Below are 18,297 nucleotides of genomic sequence, written 5' to 3'. Positions count from 1 at the left end.
CCAGGGTGTGAAATTTTAAAGGGAATATGTAGAATTTTAAAAATTTTCTGGGAAAATAAATTTTCCGGCCGGCGACCATTAAGACAAAAAAAAAAAAAAAAATTTCATTCTCTCTCTCTCTAGAAACTCCGGCGAAGGGGTCCCTTCGCCGGAGTTTCTAGAGAGAGAGAGTGAGGTGGGTGGAGAGAGAGTGAGGTGAGGTGGAGAGAGAGAGAGGTGAGGTGGAGAAGTATTGTGCTTTCCCCCTAAATAAAATTGTCAAACAAAATTGACCAATTTTTGACCAAGTCTTCACACCCCGGAAACTATTTAGCTTTCCCCAAAGCGCTGGCCGCATATAAACTTAAATTTGGAATTAGCTCTGCTGGTAAGGTGTTTAAATTTTGGTCAAGTGGCGCAGGTTCGAAACCCATGGCGGGCTCCTCCTTTTTTTTTTTTTTTTGGATCAGGGCCATGACTTCTCTGGTTTTGTGATCTTCATGTACAATTGTTAAATCCATTTTCATTTTTACTCCATTATGCCTTTTCCTAACTATTGTGTCATTTTGGGTGCATACTTTTCATATTTTGAAGTGCTTCTTTAATAACTTTCAACAAAAACAAAAAAACAGACAAAAATGTTTTAAGAAAGAGAAATTTAAAATAATTCCGAAAACTTGTAAAATATATATGTCTGAATCACGATATGAACATACCAAATATCGCTTTCGGATTCTAAATTATGCTCACTAAAAAATCTTCTATCATTTTGGGTTTGTCATGCCCATTAAAAATCTTCGTTCCGCACCTTATCAATCATGTTTGATAAGTTGTAGACTGAATATTCAATATGGTATTATATAAAGGTCTAGATTGCATGGATTTATTTGTATTTATAAACTTATAATTTAAAGATATAATAAATGAATTTTTTTTTCTCACAAGTGACTTGGATTCTTCGACTATATATTCTATCAAAATGAAATTTTAAATTTGAAAGTTCTTCCGTATGATCATTACTATCTTCAAAATACATTTGGGTTCATCTATGGTTTTCAATTTTTCATCTAACTACTGATAAATTATCTTGCATTTTGTTCAACTTTTACTTTTAGTTTTATTTTATCGTACGAAAGGCCTAGATTCAAACTTCGCACGGGGACCCCGAATTCTCAGGCACGGCCCTGGGTTACATGTGAGAGGATACCCGTTATTACCAGTAGTTCGTGTCCTTCGGAGATGCTCTCAGAGGAAGTCCAATGTGGGATGGGTTGGGTTGAGGGCATCCCAGACCAATTTATTATCGGTCGGAGTCTAAACAGGGAATCCACCTCATTTTATTTTATTTTTATTTTTATGTTTAAATTGTATTTATATCTGTTTTATTCTTCAAATGTAATTTTTTCTAATGTATTTTTTTTTCTTTTTAACTTTTTTTAAATGTGATTAAATGTAAAAATATTTAAAGGCTATAGTTTGATAGTTGAAAATTGTCCACCACTCTTTGGTGCAGTGGTTGGGCACTCCTTCTTAAACCTATGCAGTCGCGGGATCGAATTTCAGTGGAAGCAGTTTGCCATCATGATTCATCTCATGTAATTTAGGCAAGAAATAAAGTAAAAGTAGAAGTAGATGGTGGTTGTGGTCCCTAAGATGGCCTTAAGGTCTTTATATGACATTTATAGCTCAAGATATCTTAATTGGCGTTTATAATGGTTACTCAAATTCACGATGCATTGCATATTATATTCATCATGTATCAATGTCATTGAAATGTAATGACTCTTGGAGTCCAATATAAAAAAAAAAAAAAAAAAGTTAAAAATTGAAATCATATCCCACACACATACATAATTTAAATTTGGGAGTCCCAAAATTAAAAGGCCCAACCCTACATTGAGCTTGTTCTTAAAGCATCCGCAGCCTCCGTCGGCTGAGCCCAAACCGACCACTTCATCCGACTATTTATTTACTTTTAAAAAAATATATTATCCTTAAATCTATTTAGTTTTTCTTTTATCTAATATGTTATTTGTTTTTTTTAAATCTAATTAGGTTTTTTTTTGACAAATCTAATTAGTTTTTGTTTTTAAAAAAAGAATTATTTCGAAAATAGTTCAAACACGTCTTTCACAAATAAGAAAAATCGGACACACTTTTCGCACACCCACAAAATTCACAGACGAATTTCTCACATGCACAAAGTTTTGGGCTCAAGAGAGACTGGGGTTGGAGTTGAATTTTTGAGGTTGAAATTTTTTTGGTGAAAAAGTCATTTTTTCGGCCTAAGAGCAACTCCAGTCCCAGTCTGTCTTACGAAAAAACCACTTTTTCACCAAAATTTTCAGCCTCAGCTCAGCCTCCAAAATTCATCTCCAACCACAACCTCTCTTGAGGCCGAAATTTGTTCATGTGGGAAATGCGTGTGTGGCCTTTCTATTGGTGTGTGAAAAACGTGTGTGGTTTTGTGTATATACAAAACAGGGGTTTGAACTATTTTCGAAATAATATTTTTTTTCAAAGTTGAAAAATTATTCGGAACCGACATTTTGGTGGGATGTATTTTAAATGTTAATGCTTATAAGTATTTTTAGAGTTTAAAAAAAATTAAAACTAATTAAAATTACAAAAAGGTTAATTACATTAAGAAAAAGAAAAAAAAGGGAGAAGATCCTAGCCGTTGGATTTATTATCACCCCAACATGACCGTTGGGGACCCTTCAGTCGCCCCTAATGTTAGGGGCGACTGAAGCAGTGGGTCGGGGCTCAATACCAATCGATTGTGCTTGGAGGCCTCAGCCGGGCTGAAATTTTGGCCTCAGCCGGACTCCCACTGGAGTTGCTCTAAGACAGGCTAGGATTAGAGCCGCTCTTAAACGGTTAAACCGTATGCCTATCTAATTGTAAACCCTCCGGTTCTTTAACCCGCCAAACATGAGCAGTAATGCGCCTGATTCAGCCTTCGAACCGGTGGACTATTTAAAGGATTACAGAGTGAGACTCTATTAGACAAACTTTTATCAGTCAGATCCCTCTCTCTCTCTCTCTCTATAGGAGTTTTTTTTTTTTTTTTTTTTGAACTTCTCTCTCTATAGTAGTGGTGGGAAACGGGCCGGGCTCGGGCGCCCATGGGCACTAATCTTCCGGGCTCGGGCGTTTCGGGCTACTCTACTCAATGTCCATTGAATTAAACGGGCGGGCTCGGACCGGGTAAAATTTTAAATCTCTTGCACAAAGCTCGCCATGTGCACTAACCCGTGGCGGGTAGTTCGTGCTACGGGCGGGCCGGGTTTCGGGTGCACTCATAACAAAAATAATAAAAATTTCTTCAACAAAATATAAATACAGGAAAGAGAATTTTCTTAAACAAGTATGAAGAAAACAACTTAATCCTAGGGTCTAGCACAAGTAAACAACCGATTCAGGAAAGATGAAGATTGATTTTTACTGTTGAAATATCTTCCGGTTCCTCTCCAATTTTGACCAACTTATATTTTAATTTACTACTTGTCTACTTTTATCAAATCCCTTTCTAAAACCCTACCTTTCTCTTCATCATCTGCTTTTCTTTTTCTCTTCTTCTTCTTTGTCTACAGATCTCCTTACTCGACCTTCGAATCTTACTGATGAGATCTTCATTTTGAACTTCTTCTGTAACAAAATCATTTTATCTTCTTTGCCTTTACTAAAACCCCAATAAAACCCTACTTATTTTCTTCCATCAGATCTCATGCTTATTTTCTACTAGCTTTTTAGTGTTTTAAAAAGTATATTTGTTGATTTTGTTCGTGTTTTTGCGAAGATCGGACTCTGATCCAAGATCTGATCAGAGACCGATCTTCGTCACTTCATTTATTTCTCTTTCTGCCAATAATAGGTTATTTTTTTCTTCATACCTCAAACAAGAAGCATCGATCCTCCACCAGTTGGATTCTTTGATCTTCCGTTATGAATCTGAAATTCGCTTTGCGCCGGAATCATTTCCGCGACGAACTATCCGGCATGAATACATCTAGATACATCAAGTACTCTGAACATGTTCTTACAACAAGAAAATCGAGTCGAAGACAGAAACTTACTGGAAAATCAGTTGATTTGGATGAAAACCAGCCTGAAATCAAAAGATTCCGACGACAAGCTATCAGAATCATCTTTACTGATGTAGATGCGACGGATTCATCAAGCGAAGACGATGAAGAAGAAGAATTTGTACACAGAGTGAAGAGACATATCAGACAGATCGATATAGAAGTTCCTACTACAAAACGCCGCGACGTTTTAGTTAAGAACGTAAGTTTTCGGCCGTTGGAATCTGACGAAACTGGTCGGAGAAGATACAGAGGTGTACGGAGACGGCCGTGGGGACGTTGGGCGGCTGAGATACGTGATCCGGCACGCGGTAAACGTTTATGGCTTGGAACGTATGATACGGCGGAGGAAGCTGCTACCGTTTATGACAACGCCGCCGTTAGAATAAACGGACCTAACGCCGTCACAAACTTTCCTCCCGTCAGTCAAACTGTAACGACGACTCGTACTTCCGGTGATAGCATCTCTTTCTCACCTACTTCCGTTCTCCTCCGTCACGAAGAGTGCACACCGTTAGAGAACTTGAATCTCAGTTCCGGCAACAATAACATTGATGATTTCCAATTTGATTTTGAGTTACCGTTAACGTTACCTTATTTGCCAAAGAAGTACTTCGACGAGGGTTTCGGTGAATTGAATATGGAAGAATTTTGCCACTAGACTAGTAATATTTTAGATTTGAAGCCGGTAAAGACAATACTAGTATATAGTAGTATAGTGTAGTATACGGAGTAGTAATTTTATACTCAGTGAGTCTCCTGTGAGTAGCCCAATTAATAGGCCAATTTTGTCATAAGGTGTGAAAATATTGACTTATGATTATACTTATATGTGTGGTATCTTTGAAAGTAATCTTTTATTTTGGAGTGTAAAGTGGGAAGAGAAGAGTTTATAGATATCATGTCTAAGAAAGGAAAAGATTAAATGTAGAATATTTTGATGAATCGCCCTATGGTTATATCGGCAATATGAACTACTAGTTAATGCTTATCTCGTCTAATTCTAAGAATTTTAGAAAACCGTGCTAGCTTATCTTACTTGACGTTTGAAAGTTGAAAAAACAGAGCATTGATAAGACAATCAAAAGGGGGAAGGTATGTCTCAAGAGTACTCCCCAAGCAACCATAAAAGTTCAATGACCTAAAAGTGGATGCAGATTTTATGAGCCCACCATTATCTATGATTGAACAACATCTCATAATTCCCCAACTAACACTTGACCTTCTCCTTCTCTTCACCACACCACTATTCAAATGTCTAGATTTGATTATACATTACTTTCTCACAAGTGTTCTCGCGCAGGTCGGAAACACTAAAACATCTCATTTAGATGATTCACTACTATCAACCAAGATGGTGTTTTTTTTTCTCAATGTTTTTTGCTTCGTGTGTATGACTCACCTAAAAGACGAGCTGATTTTTTTTAGATCCATTGAAATGGACATAAAATAAGTCTGACCTAAGACCTCATTGCCCAAGATAACCTGAAATGAGTATTATGTCTCTGTCAGAAAACAAGTTCATATTCAGAGAAGTCACATTTAGACAAGTGAATCTTTTCAAAGTAATTGGTGTTGTGATAAAATTCCACTAGCTTAAAAATATCCCAATATTGCAAAAATTTGTGGATTCTACAAATCTACATCTGTTTCTATCTCGGATCAAAGAGTTGAAAAACTTAAAAGCACTCATAATAATAATATCAAAATCTGCATCAACGATTCATTACATCAGACAATGACGTTTTATACCAATTTCAGGAAAACCAGATAAGATGCAATATAGGTAGGTATACATGACAAGAACTTCTTACCTAGTTCTTCCGTAAGTCAATACTGATCTAAAATCGTTTAACTTGACGGGTAAATTTGAGGTTTTAACATTACTAACAATCATTTTCATAGTGAAGTATTTGCTACTAGACCCAAGTGTGTTAACCGAGGACGTTAGTCATTCTCAGTAGGAAGTCTTAGAGGAGACGGCACTCTTTGGTGTTACTCTTCAGTAAACGAACTCCTTAAATCACCACTTATTTGATATGTTTCTAAATAAGTAACATGGGCACCCTTTTTTGGCATTTCTTTTGCCTTGTCTGATAGTCATACAAGCTTCGTGATTATAGTCAATGTAGTGTGAGATTTAGTATTTTCGTCTTTTGTGTATTTGCACAAAATTGTGTTACAATTGATCATGATACCGCCCTAAGTTAATGATTTTGTGCATATCCTGTTTTGGCCTTCTCCGCTCACCGAACAGCAACTATACTGGTGGGGGGATACTGACAGCTTTACCCCTGTAAAAAATTTATGACTGTCTATGGACTACAAACAATCTTATTGTTGTTGTAGGAAGATGATAGACCTACAGGAGTTCAGGTGTGGCACCAGTGTTGTTCGAGAGTCCGGAGTACTTCTGCTAGTAAACCCTACCTCTTCTAATGGTTATACTCAGAGACAGCTTGCCAGTGGGCACATATTCCACTGGTTTCAACTTTCATGATTATTCAAAAAGAAGAAGATACAAGAGCACTACCGGAGAAAAGTAAAGATGCTAGGATTAAATTAATAAAGATATACAATAGTTTGAACCTACAAGATTGTCAGACTACAAAAAGAAGGAATAGAATATGGAGGATAGAAAAGGGATACCTTCACTGGAAGGAAGTGAAGAAGCTGATAGTGTCTTTTAGTGCTGCGATGAAAGTATCAACATCTTCTTTAGTGTTATAGAAATACAAGCTAGCACGTGCGCTTGAATTGACTCCTAAATAGCGATGAAGAGGTTGAGCACAATGATGACCAGATCGAATCGCCACTCCATGCTAAAAGACAGGAAAATAAGAACCCATAAGGCCAAACGTGTCTATAACCTAAAAAAACACAACTTAACTGTTTTCGTTCTCTATGGCACGCTATATTGGACCGAATTCCTCGACTATATTTAGCAAATTTACTGCCGATTTATTGTTCTGTAACAAATATTTGACTATTTCACAAATCTCAAAGAAACCCGGATAACGGATGTTAGTTATGTTGAAGTTCTAATCTCACTTCTATAGGTTCTATTCCAGAGAAAGACCAAAAATAAAATAAAAGAAGTAAGGATTAATAAGAATTTGACTGACGATTACCGTCATAACAAGATTTTGTTACCATACCTGTTGATCGAGAAACATTGAAATGTCTGTTGGGTGGACCTTGCCAACATTGAATGAACAAAGAGCGGCACGGTAAACACTTGGTGAAGGAGCAGGGCCATAAATATGGATATCAGAAATAGAACTTAAGCTTTCATAAAGATAACCAGCCAGCTCTGTCTGGAGAAAGGAAGAAGACAACATGATGCAAGAAGTCAGCTTAAAAAAATATAAACTTCTTTGAGACATCGCCTTCAAAAAATATTTAACATCTCCAAAGAGACATTTTTATGCGAATACAATCTGATCCATTTGCCAAGTCAATAAGTGTTCAATGTTCATACTTCCGGGAAACTAGCAATTCACATAACCAACTTGACCTGTAAGGCTGTAAGTCTCCTCCATGGGATCCAAACCCTAAAACCCATTTCACTGATGGTAACTACTTCCATGTCGAAGCAGGTATATGCCTTCCATGTGAGGATAAGTTCTAACAATTAAAGCGGTATGATTATGTAGAGCTTCTTTCTACGCGTGATCTCACTTGACAAATATACAAGAGAAAGGAGGTCATGCTAACTTCTCACTTCATTGTCAGCGTATGAAATCTATGTATTTAAGAATCAGGTGGAATGTCGCTGAGACCAGAAAAAACCGAAATATATTTTTTTTCGCGTAAATAAATGACAATGATTCTCTTAAAGAATCTTGTTTCTCGTATTGTACTTCTCCTCCATTTTACAAGAAGGAAGATTGATGATTGACCTCCCTAAATAGATATCAGTTGGTAACTTGGTTCTACGCTATAAAGTTTTGTCTAAAATTAGTTATTAACTTTGTTTTTATCATTAGCCACAAACTTCACAGTTTCCGCAGCATGCTAGATACTACATGTCTACATCTTGTTTTTGTCGGAAAAAGAAAAGAGGCTAACTTGCAGTTCATTTTCTTTATTCTTTCTGAAATTATCTCCTAAATACTAAACCAAGACGTATATGTATCCAACTTTCTTGTTATTAATTATTGCAGCACTACTGCCAAACTGTTCTCCTATTTGAAAAAATGAAAAAAAATGGGTATAAGCTGTAAAAGAAAACCACAAGTAGAAACAAAATGAAAAGAAATCCTCACCTCATAATTGTGGATCTTTTGCATGCCAATTTCTGATAAATAATCAATCGCTGCTCCCAGCCCTATAGCTTCCCCAATTGCAGGGGTTCCAGCTTCGAACCTGATATAAGATTAAACAGTAAATATACACCTAAATAGTAATGAGCAACCAAAATAAGGAAGGAAACTATCTCATTCTTGTATGCGTAAATCCCCAGTAGAAACCTCCACCCCAACGCACAGGTACACACCAAAAAAGTAAGACCTAAATGTTGATTGACTCAATTTTGATTATTAAAACAACTAAACCGACAAGATGGCATCTGAAAATGCAGGATCTTTAGAGCACAAAAACACATCCCTTCTCTAGTCTCTACAGTTCAAGGCCGCCATACAAATGAGAGCAAGGCTGATCTTGGTTGAATATCTAATAGTGCATTAATTTACTACTACCTAAATTATGATCATGCAACAGAGAGATTCCCTAAATCCCTTCCTAATTCAATAACAAGCTCAAAAAATGCACTAAAGTTGTCACTTGTCATAAGTTAAGAATTAGCTACAGTAAATCCATATTAGGGAGTCATGCCGACATCAATTCCCAGCTTAAAAATCGAGTACTCTACTAGTCTACTTCATTTGAAAAATCATCATATCAAGTAACAACTGTTGAGAAAAGAAAGAGAAAAACCTTAAAACCAAAATATGAGGTGATTGTCTAAAATGAGATGGCCACAAAAACTTCTTCATAACCCTCTAGGAACAAGCTTAACAAGATACTGTCTAGGTAGAAGAAATGAAAACCACTTCTTTTCTTTCCATTGGATGCCCAAGAAAATGTTAGACACATATCTAGTGCTATTGAGATTGCCGTAAACGTAAATCGTACTTTATGATGATCAGCCACTACTATTTCACTACCAAGTTCCAAAAGAAAGTGAAATATATGATCAGATCCAAGGTGAGTCTCTTTTAAAATTATATTCTGGACAAGAAACTGAAATGTTTTATTTGAAGGGATTATATAGACTGCCTCCACACAAACCTGGAAGGAGGTTCTGCATAAGTAGAGTGGTCTAAAAATACATCCGCAATCATTTCACCACCACCTGAGCATAGACAAAATATAATTGTTAAGTGAACTAGTACAGAGAAACATAAGCACAAAACCCGCAACATAAATAACAAACTGTCATCTGATAGTCAAAGAAAGAAATCCTATTAAAGAAACGTAGCACACAAAATAAGAATACCTAAAAAAGGAGGCATAGAAGACAAGAGCTCGCTCCTCCCATACAAGAATCCAACGCCTGTAGGCCCACACATCTGTTACATGTTTATTACTTAACCTCGACGAAAATCTGTCGTATAAGTAAACAAAACTCTAGAACCAGAAACCAAATCAATTATATTTATAAAATCAAACCTTATGCGAGGAAGCGACGAGGAAATCAACATCTAGATGCTGCACATCAACTACCATGTGTGGAACACTTTGACAAGCATCCACTAGCACTTTTGCTCCAACCTTGTGAGACCATTGGGTGATATCACCAATAGGAAGAACAGAGCCTACCAAATGAAGGGAATTAATTGAAGATGTCGTATTTATTTATTAGTTCTTAACCATAAGAGACATTACGTTCTTTACTATACTAATCTACATAACAGGACACCAGGAATAGTGTCAACATCTGAGAATGTTACAAAGTCAACTGTTGCAAGTCCTAGTGTGATTCAAGATGTGTCAACTCACATGCTTCTCAAGAAATGCATAGAATAAAGAAGTCTAAGGCGAACAAGTACATTTACTCGTTCAATTCTCTAATGAATGAAGAGATAAAAGCTCCCTCCATTTTTAAACAAGATTTTAATAGAAGTGCAGCAAGCGCCAAGTGAGTCATTAGGAGCTGGACAAGGTCAAACATAAGGAGGAGCACATAAAAGACCATGCATATACTTACCTATCACATGCATTAGTATAGCTTGACCAAGATGGTTAAAAGTATCATAGACAAATCCAGTAATTGGTTCATTAATAGAATAACAGGCATATACTAAGAAGAATACTAAATAGTGAGCACTGGCAAGCTTAGGGTGTTGTCATATAAGTATATAACTAATACGAAATAGATAAGATCTAAATACTTATTTGCGAATCCTTTAAAGGATGGGGCACATCTTTTTATGAACCTTGCAATTTTGAAACCAGTACAACAGACATGGCCCATGGATACAAATATGCAACAATATGCTTCTAGCAAGTAAGAGTGAAATACTAACCAGAAGATGGAAGGTCAAAGAAGATAATTAGAAGGAGCACCATAAATATACAAAAACACCTACCAAGAACATTCGACACATGATGGACTACTACAAGCTTCGTTTTCGTTGAAATCATTTCTTTCAGTTCGCCAATATCTGGAACTTCTTCTGTTAAACCAACAAATTTCAGAACGGCACCAGTTTTTTTAGCAACAATCTGCCAAGGAACTATGGCACTGTGATGTTCAGCAACTGTGAGAACTATCTGCAAGAGAAATGCTTAAGGAAAATGAGGGGAAGGGGTCTAAAATTCTTAATTTTTAGTGAGACGGGAGAGATAAGATTCATCCTAAGGTGGCGTACTGTTTGTTTTTCTTTTACTGAATGAATTTGACTCGTCATTTCTCAATTGTTTGACTCAAATAGACCAAAATCAGCCCAAATTGGCCATGCAGACGAGTAAAGCATCATGAGTAAGACAAAAATAAATATTTTAAGATCTAATTCGAGTCAGATTTAACTTGTAAAAACACTACCTGAAAAGAGAGATGAAGGGAGAAGAAAAACATACACAAATATGCTAGTTTTCTTCTTCCAATGAAGTTAACTTCCTCTATTCATTTTTATTTCAATTATATAACATTCTATAAGATATTATATACGCATATTGTGTGTGAATTCAGTAATACACAAGCCGGAAATCTTTCACATTATTCATAAGAAAAAATCCGTAGACAAACACGGTTCATTTGAAATTAAGTATGATTAGTCCGAATAATTATACCTCATCCCCTTGTTTTATATTTGAGAGGCCCCATGAGTAGGCTACGAGATTTATGGCTTCGGTAGCATTTCGCATAAAAATAACATCTCTAGAGTCTGGCGCATTAACAAAAGTAGCCACCTTTTTCCTTGCCATTTCATATTCATCGGTAGCCTTTGCACTACAGAAAGAGGAAGATGACATAGTTTATACTTGTATGCACCATTGGTCATTTTTTGTTAGATTTCAAAAAAGAAAATTGAACTTTTATGAAATTTATCCTCTTGAGCAATAATTTGATCTTCATAATTGTTCTTCTCATGGTTATAATAATTACCAGGAAATTAACAACTCCAATACCTCAAGTAATGAACTCCACGATGCACATTAGCATTATAGGTTGAATAATAATCATTTAAAGCCTTCAAAACAAAATTAGGTTTTTGAGAAGTTGCTGCGTTGTCTAGGTAAACCAATTTGGATCCATTCACCTCCTAAAATTTCACAAATCCATTTGAAATTTCATTAATAGATTGTTATCCAATGCTTCAAACAACAATTTCCAGACGTTAAAGAAATGAAATTGAGAAAAATTCAGAAGTTTATACCTGATGAAGAATTGGAAAATCTGGTCGAGTGAGTTGGCCAAGAGAAATGGATTGAATCGTTTTATCGTCTTCTTTGATGATTGAAGAAATTGTAGAGGAGTAAAAGAGTCTTTGATATCCTATCCTGATAGGTATGGAGGAGGTTCGAAATGTTAAATTAGGGTTTAGGGTTTTGAAAGAATGGATTCTTGGAACTACTACTGAAGTTCCCATCGGAGAACGAAAAGAAACTGGGTGGGTGTGAGAGATCATCATTTTCAACAGACCGACTACAGATAACTAAAAGGGTTTAATTCTGATTTAACCCCCTAAAAATAAAAATTCACTAAAATGACCCCTAAAGACTAGCTTCCAAAATGTCTCCCTAAACCACATTTTGTCCAATTATCACATGTAATTTTTCAACATTTTCACTCTCGTTTTTTTGTGTTCTCTAGTCAAATTGAATGTTTGTTAAATAATGGAAGAGAAGGAAATATACTTGTTCGAACAAAAAGGAGAAATATTCGAGAGATAGAGAGAGAGGGAGATGCAACAAGATAATCATTGAACTCCCACTCTCGTCAGGCGATCTTTAATAGTCTATCTTCATCTTCATTTCTTTGTCATCTTGTTCATCTTCATCGTCACCTTTTTCATCTCATCGTCTTAATCATTATCTTCGTCTCAAAGTATATATAGGACGATTTTCCATTTTCTGGAGGATGGTTCGCATTTGAAATAACTACAAAACGGTTGTTAAAGTTTATCATGTAGATCAAGGGGTTATATAGTTTGAAACTATGTCATTTGTGAATAGTTACATTCATTTGTGTTGTCGAGTGCTCCCAAATTAACCGTTTAGTACTCAGGCCATACAATTCAAAAAAAGTACAACATGAATTTATAATTGTATCATGATTTGATATATTAATATATATATTTTCAACAAAAATAAGTAAATTAACATATAGGTTTGCCAAATATTATGTATGATAATATGGGAATAAAGTAATGTGATATTCTACAAATACACCTCATCACAAAATATTGTTAATTTGTGAAAAAGTCCCTCAATGGTCCTTTCAAGTAAGAGACTATAGCTTCTCCAATGCAACACTCAAAATCTAAAACTTATAGTTTCTCTTTAAAATCCATCTCCAATGCAAAATGTAACATGAATTTCTAAAATCGCGTGACAATATTTATTTTATAAATTTTCAGATGACACTCTAAATTTAGAGTGTCTTATTGAAGATATCTAAGTGTCAAATAAGCAGATCAATTAATTTTATGGTCAAAATGTAAATTTTAGAATTTCTCTCGAGTGTTGCATTGAGAAGATTATCTAATAGAGTATCTCTAAATGGACATGTAGGAAAGACATTTAGATAATCAATTTTGACACTTTTGACATCTAAAATTTTTAGAGTTTTTCTCGAGTCTTGCATTGGAGATGCTCTTACTTTCGTACAAAAAGCAAGTAAGAGTTTACTAATTTATGCCACATTTTTGTTAGCTGCAAATTCATATTATCTTTGATTCGTTATAAAATATAGTAGAACATCTAATATGTGTCAAATATATTCGATGAACAAAAATTAACACTTTTAATGACCTGTCAGAGATTTTTTGTAATGCAGTTGTGGGTATTTAGAATGTTAATTCATTTAACTCTTTTCTTAACATGGTTGAAAGATATGTGATAAAATCCGAATTATTTCCATCTAAAAAAACCTAGAATCAATACAATAAGTATGAGTGTTTCAATCCTTATGACTTTACCTGTTAGAGATGGAAATAGTTTAGGAGGAGAATCCTTTAGATTTAGTTGGTATTTAATCTCTTAGGCTTTGTTTGACATCTAAAGATAAAAATGAGATTACCATGAATCACATCACACACACGTATAAACCATACGGTCCCTAAAACATATATCAAATTTAGAATGGGAGCTCCTCGTTGAGAAGGCTCTGATACAATTCAAAGGCCTTCTACAATTTCTCAGACTCCCAAAATGTGATGGGGCCTATCCCAGCACCATTGGGTTTGCTGTAAGAAATGGTTGTTTTTGGGGGAATCAATTTCTGTCAAACACAACAAACATGACCTAAATCAGTTAAATAGTGGTTCACCCAAACGCCGCCTAACAAATTTTCCCTATATATTTCAGACAAGCTCGTTTGGTGGGGGAAATTCTCTTTTTGCGGTTTCGCTACAGAAGTAACCTGGAGAGGATTTGATCGCTGAGATCGAAGCACAATCAAATTCGCCGATCTTCTTCTTCTTCTTCAGGTCCGGCATTCTTACAACCAAACAGGTTCACCAGAATATTCATTCTGGTTTCCTTTTCATTTCCCTTCCGATTCTTCCTGAACTTGAGAGCGATCAAAGCTAGCAAATCACAAACCAAAAGACAAGAGACCTAAAAAAACCTAACCATATTAATAAGAGTATGCCAATCAGACGATTATCATAATTCGACTTCTTTTATTGTAGCCGGAGGTTTTAGGGTTCTTATTGAGAGATTTTGTTGAATAATCACAAAATCACCAATAATTGTGGGTCTAGATGTTATCGATTGGATAAATTTGGGGCAAATTTGAAGATTATAGTCTTGATACTATAGTTAGTTATTTTGTTTATGCATTTTTTTGTGGTTAGAGTTGCCGAGATGAAAGAGAAAGAAATCCTGCTAGGGAATGATAATCGACTTGATCAAATGCAGTCAGAAAAGAAACCCTAAGAGTAATCATTATCACTGATAGAGACCCTAAATAACAGAATCCCAAAGAGACTTATAATTTATTATTATTATATAAGCTTTTAGTTATAATTTTTTTGTTACCAAGGATTAGCTTGATTTTTTTGTCAAGATAAGAGGGTTTTCAGCCATTTAATTTGATTTGATTGATTGTAATTGGGTGAATCAGGAGCGGGTCAAAATGGATGCTTACTGTTCAGATTGTAAGAGAAGCACAGAGGTGGTGTTTGATCATTCAGCTGGAGATACAGTTTGTTCCGAGTGTGGTCTCGTCTTGGAAGCTCATTCAATCGATGAGACTTCTGAATGGAGGACTTTCGCTAATGAATCCGGTGATAACGATCCTGTTCGTGTTGGTGGCCCTTCAAACCCTCTGCTCACTGATGGTGGTCTCTCCACTGTTATCTCTAAGCCGAATGGTGCTTCTGGTGATTTCCTATCCTCGTCTCTTGGTCGATGGAGTAACCGGGGTTCCAATCAGGATCGATCCCTTATTCAAGCGTTTAAGACCATTGCTACCATGTCTGACAGGTCTTTATCTGTCCCCTCTTGCTTGTTTTAGTACGAAGAGTTATTTGATAATGAGATTGCCTGAAGTTGGTTATCTTTTTCCCTGTTCGCGTCTATATTAGGTGTGAATCCTGCTTTATGGGTTAAGTCCTTTTCTCTAAAAGTTACTAATTTTCAATCCCAATTTTGTATTTCCAGATTGGGCCTGGTTGCAACCATTAAGGTATTATTACTCTATTTTCCATGTTGAGTGTGGTTGTTTTTGTTCTCCTTACCTTTCTGGAACATTTACTACATAGGAGTGTTCTTTTATCATATATGAGAAGTTCCCAATCTTAATTTTAGAAGGGGACTAGCTACTACAAAAGGGGGTACCATCTAGTGTCATTTTGTTCGTGTTTCGGTATGCTGGAGAATGGTTTTGACTAAACTTCCTTCTGGTCATATTAGAGATGCCTGATAATCTGTATATGGGAGTATCAATAGTTCACCAGTATAATTTCATTTTCAAGCTATTCTTTCACTAAGTATGAACAAACCTTTGAAGCAATACAAAGATTTGGAAGAAGCAACCCCATTGTTATGTTTTCATTTCTCCAAGTATGGGAAGCACGATATTTCCATCAGTCGCAGCTAGTCTATGATGTGAACCTTCGCCTTCAAGATAGTATTTCTGATCAGTCTTGATCTACCCGTAACTCAATCTCTTCTAAACATCCCACAAAATCGTTGCTTTACACAATTTTTTAGAAGGCTTTTATAACTCATGACACTATGGTTAGTATGTTTTCCCCTTTATTTGTCCTTGATTCGTTCCTCGAGGATATTTTGGTCATTGTCCTTCTGTCGTACTGAGATGTGTGATATATTATAGAATTTGGTTTTTATTCAAAACAAATATTATAGAATTTGGTCTCTTATAAGGTAACCACTTAAGTTGGTTTGGAGAACAATAAATAATTCCATTACCATTAGCTTGCTTATGAGGGGTTATGTTATTTTCTCACTTGTGGTTCGGATATTGAGTCTTATGTGTAGATGTTTGACCTATGACTTCATACTATGATATGCAGGATCGTGCCAACGAGATATACAAAAAGGTGGAAGATCAGAAGTCCATCAGAGGACGAAATCAGGATGCAATATTGGCTGCTTGCTTGTACATTGCTTGTCGTCAAGAAGACAAACCTCGCACTGTGAAGGGTACAGCCTTAGTTTATTAAAATGGATGTGCTTTTTTTTAATGACTTTTTCTCATTGACTTGGAATTTCATCTAAACCTTTGAGTTTCATTTAGAAATTTGTTCCGTTGCCAATGGAGCCACAAAGAAGGAAATTGGTCGGGCTAAAGAATACATTGTCAAACAACTGGAGGTGGAGATGGGTCAGTCAATGGAGATGGGAACTATTCATGCTGGGGACTTCCTGGTAAGTTGGTCTCTTGTTTCTTCTCCATGTACATCCAATTTGGCAATATGTGTTTCATGGATATTAACGGCAAATTCTCATATTGTGACCATCTTGATAAATCCTACCTTTACTCAATCTCTAGAGGCGTTTCTGTTCCCATCTTGGAATGACAAACCAAGCTGTTAAAGCTGCCCAGGAAGCAGTCGTGAAGTCAGAAGAACTTGATATAAGGTATATCTACTTTCGTCCTTGTTTTGCTTAACAAAATAAAAAATAGCGTTCAGTATACGGAAGTCATTCTTTGTGATAGGAAAGCTGTAGTAGTCTTTGCTCGGCTAGTTCTTCTTTCTCTGGTTGTAGTTGCTAATGCTCTAGTGCCATCAGTGCAATTCAAACTTGTAGTAGTTATATTAATAACGGTTCACTTATTTTGCAGGAGGAGCCCAATTTCAATCGCAGCTGCTGTTATTTACATAATAACTCAGCTTTCTGATGAGAAGAAGCCTCTCCGAGGTTGGAAGAACATTTTACCAATTTCATCTCTCGCTCTCTATAGAATATAAATTTTTAAAACTGTCGTTAAACGGTGTATGCAGATATTTCACTTGCTACTGGCGTGGCAGAAGGCACCATCAGGAATTCGTATAAAGACCTCTACCCGTATCTCTCGAGACTGATACCCACTTGGTACGCCAAGGAGGAAGATATCCGAAACCTTTGCAGCCCATAAAACTCAACTGTAAAACCATCCTTCTAGCTGGTTCAATGCATGTCTCACATCCTGCTGCTGCGGCGACAGCCACCGCCAGTTTCCTGGCTGCAGGAAATGGTAGACTTGCTTGTTCTGATGGAGTTATACTTCTTCCTTAGTGGTTACCGAGAACGAAACTTTATCAAAATAACTTACAAATTACATGTTTTAATTACTTCTTATACCTAAAGTAAAACAAAAAAATTAACAGAACCAAGCAAAAGTAAGAATTTTGCTGCAAGTTTTGAACTATGTTATAATCCTTTTTTTTTTCTAGAACATTCCTGTTTGCTTTTGTTTCATTTCTGTTCTTTAGGTTTTTGCATATGTTGTCTAGCCATGAAGTTTTGGTGTCCTTTTTATGTGAAATCATGTGTTGGTACTACTGCTAGTAAGTATTTAGAAAAATATGGACCTTTCAAGTATTCACTCATTTTGAACACTTTTTTTTTACAATAAAATTATGATGATTGTTCTTTTAAGTATTCTGTTGATAACAAAGGAACCGTTCAAAAGTTTTTTTATTTTAAATCAATGAGATTCTAATGTGAGACTTTAAATTGGATGATTTCAAATCTTTTGAGACAATTTTCATAATGTGAATTGGATAATGGCCTACTTTGTCGGGAATTTAGCATTACCCCCCTCCACTTATGTAACTTGTGTATAATCAGGGATACTCTTTTCACTTTTTATTTTTCTCATATCCTTCTTGCCGTGAAACTCCAATTTCAATCTCCTCGTGAGCTCTTCTCTAATTTGTAAGTTTAGTTATTAATTTCTCTTCAAATTTTTGGATTTTTCATTCGGTTTATCTATTTAATTTGCATTGGCAATCTTTGAATGTATAACCTAAACACAATTAATAACTGAGAATTGAATTTTTTTATTAAATTTTTTTATGGTTTTTTGGTCAAATTAATGTGTTTATCA

General features: G+C 35.7%; 3 protein-coding genes across 4 annotated transcripts; 2 read left to right on the top strand and 1 right to left on the bottom strand.

The window, feature by feature from the left end:
- The first annotated feature begins 1,392 nt into the window (after positions 1 to 1,392).
- Positions 1,393 to 4,964, top strand: LOC147541793 (pathogenesis-related genes transcriptional activator PTI6-like). The gene is made up of 2 exons (XM_086633027.1): positions 1,393 to 3,079; positions 3,405 to 4,964. Exon 2 carries the CDS (start codon positions 3,928 to 3,930, stop codon positions 4,726 to 4,728), a length of 801 nt encoding a protein of 266 aa, XP_086489153.1. The 5' UTR covers positions 1,393 to 3,079; positions 3,405 to 3,927; the 3' UTR covers positions 4,729 to 4,964.
- Positions 4,965 to 5,093: 129 nt separating this feature from the next.
- Positions 5,094 to 12,690, bottom strand: CPNIFS (chloroplastic NIFS-like cysteine desulfurase). Of its 2 annotated transcripts, XM_086633026.1 has the most exons (11): positions 11,951 to 12,197; positions 11,703 to 11,836; positions 11,364 to 11,523; positions 10,661 to 10,844; positions 9,741 to 9,886; positions 9,568 to 9,640; positions 9,360 to 9,423; positions 8,336 to 8,435; positions 7,226 to 7,384; positions 6,717 to 6,889; positions 5,094 to 5,552 (listed from the first exon to the last, which is right to left on the bottom strand). In XM_086633026.1, exons 1-10 carry the CDS (start codon positions 12,161 to 12,163, stop codon positions 6,719 to 6,721), a joined length of 1,404 nt encoding a protein of 467 aa, XP_086489152.1. In that variant the 5' UTR covers positions 12,164 to 12,197; the 3' UTR covers positions 5,094 to 5,552; positions 6,717 to 6,718. The 2 variants fall into 2 exon arrangements, with proteins under 2 accessions (XP_086489152.1, XP_086489151.1); XM_086633025.1 differs by lacking the exon at positions 5,094 to 5,552 and having other exon boundaries at positions 6,598 to 6,889; positions 11,951 to 12,690.
- Positions 12,691 to 13,890: 1,200 nt separating this feature from the next.
- Positions 13,891 to 17,666, top strand: LOC147541791 (transcription initiation factor IIB-2-like). The gene is made up of 8 exons (XM_086633024.1): positions 13,891 to 14,224; positions 14,863 to 15,224; positions 15,402 to 15,426; positions 16,277 to 16,406; positions 16,501 to 16,631; positions 16,756 to 16,844; positions 17,050 to 17,126; positions 17,210 to 17,666. Exons 2-8 carry the CDS (start codon positions 14,875 to 14,877, stop codon positions 17,341 to 17,343), a joined length of 936 nt encoding a protein of 311 aa, XP_086489150.1. The 5' UTR covers positions 13,891 to 14,224; positions 14,863 to 14,874; the 3' UTR covers positions 17,344 to 17,666.
- Positions 17,667 to 18,297: the final 631 nt, after the last annotated feature.

Source organism: Eschscholzia californica, unplaced genomic scaffold (genome assembly GCF_041429995.1).
Source record: "Eschscholzia californica isolate CP2 unplaced genomic scaffold, dmEscCali1.0.p SCAF_4, whole genome shotgun sequence".
Classification (NCBI taxonomy): Eukaryota; Viridiplantae; Streptophyta; class Magnoliopsida; order Ranunculales; family Papaveraceae; genus Eschscholzia; species Eschscholzia californica.
Note: the sequence above shows the minus strand (reverse complement) of the source record. Positions and strands in the feature narration are given on the sequence as shown.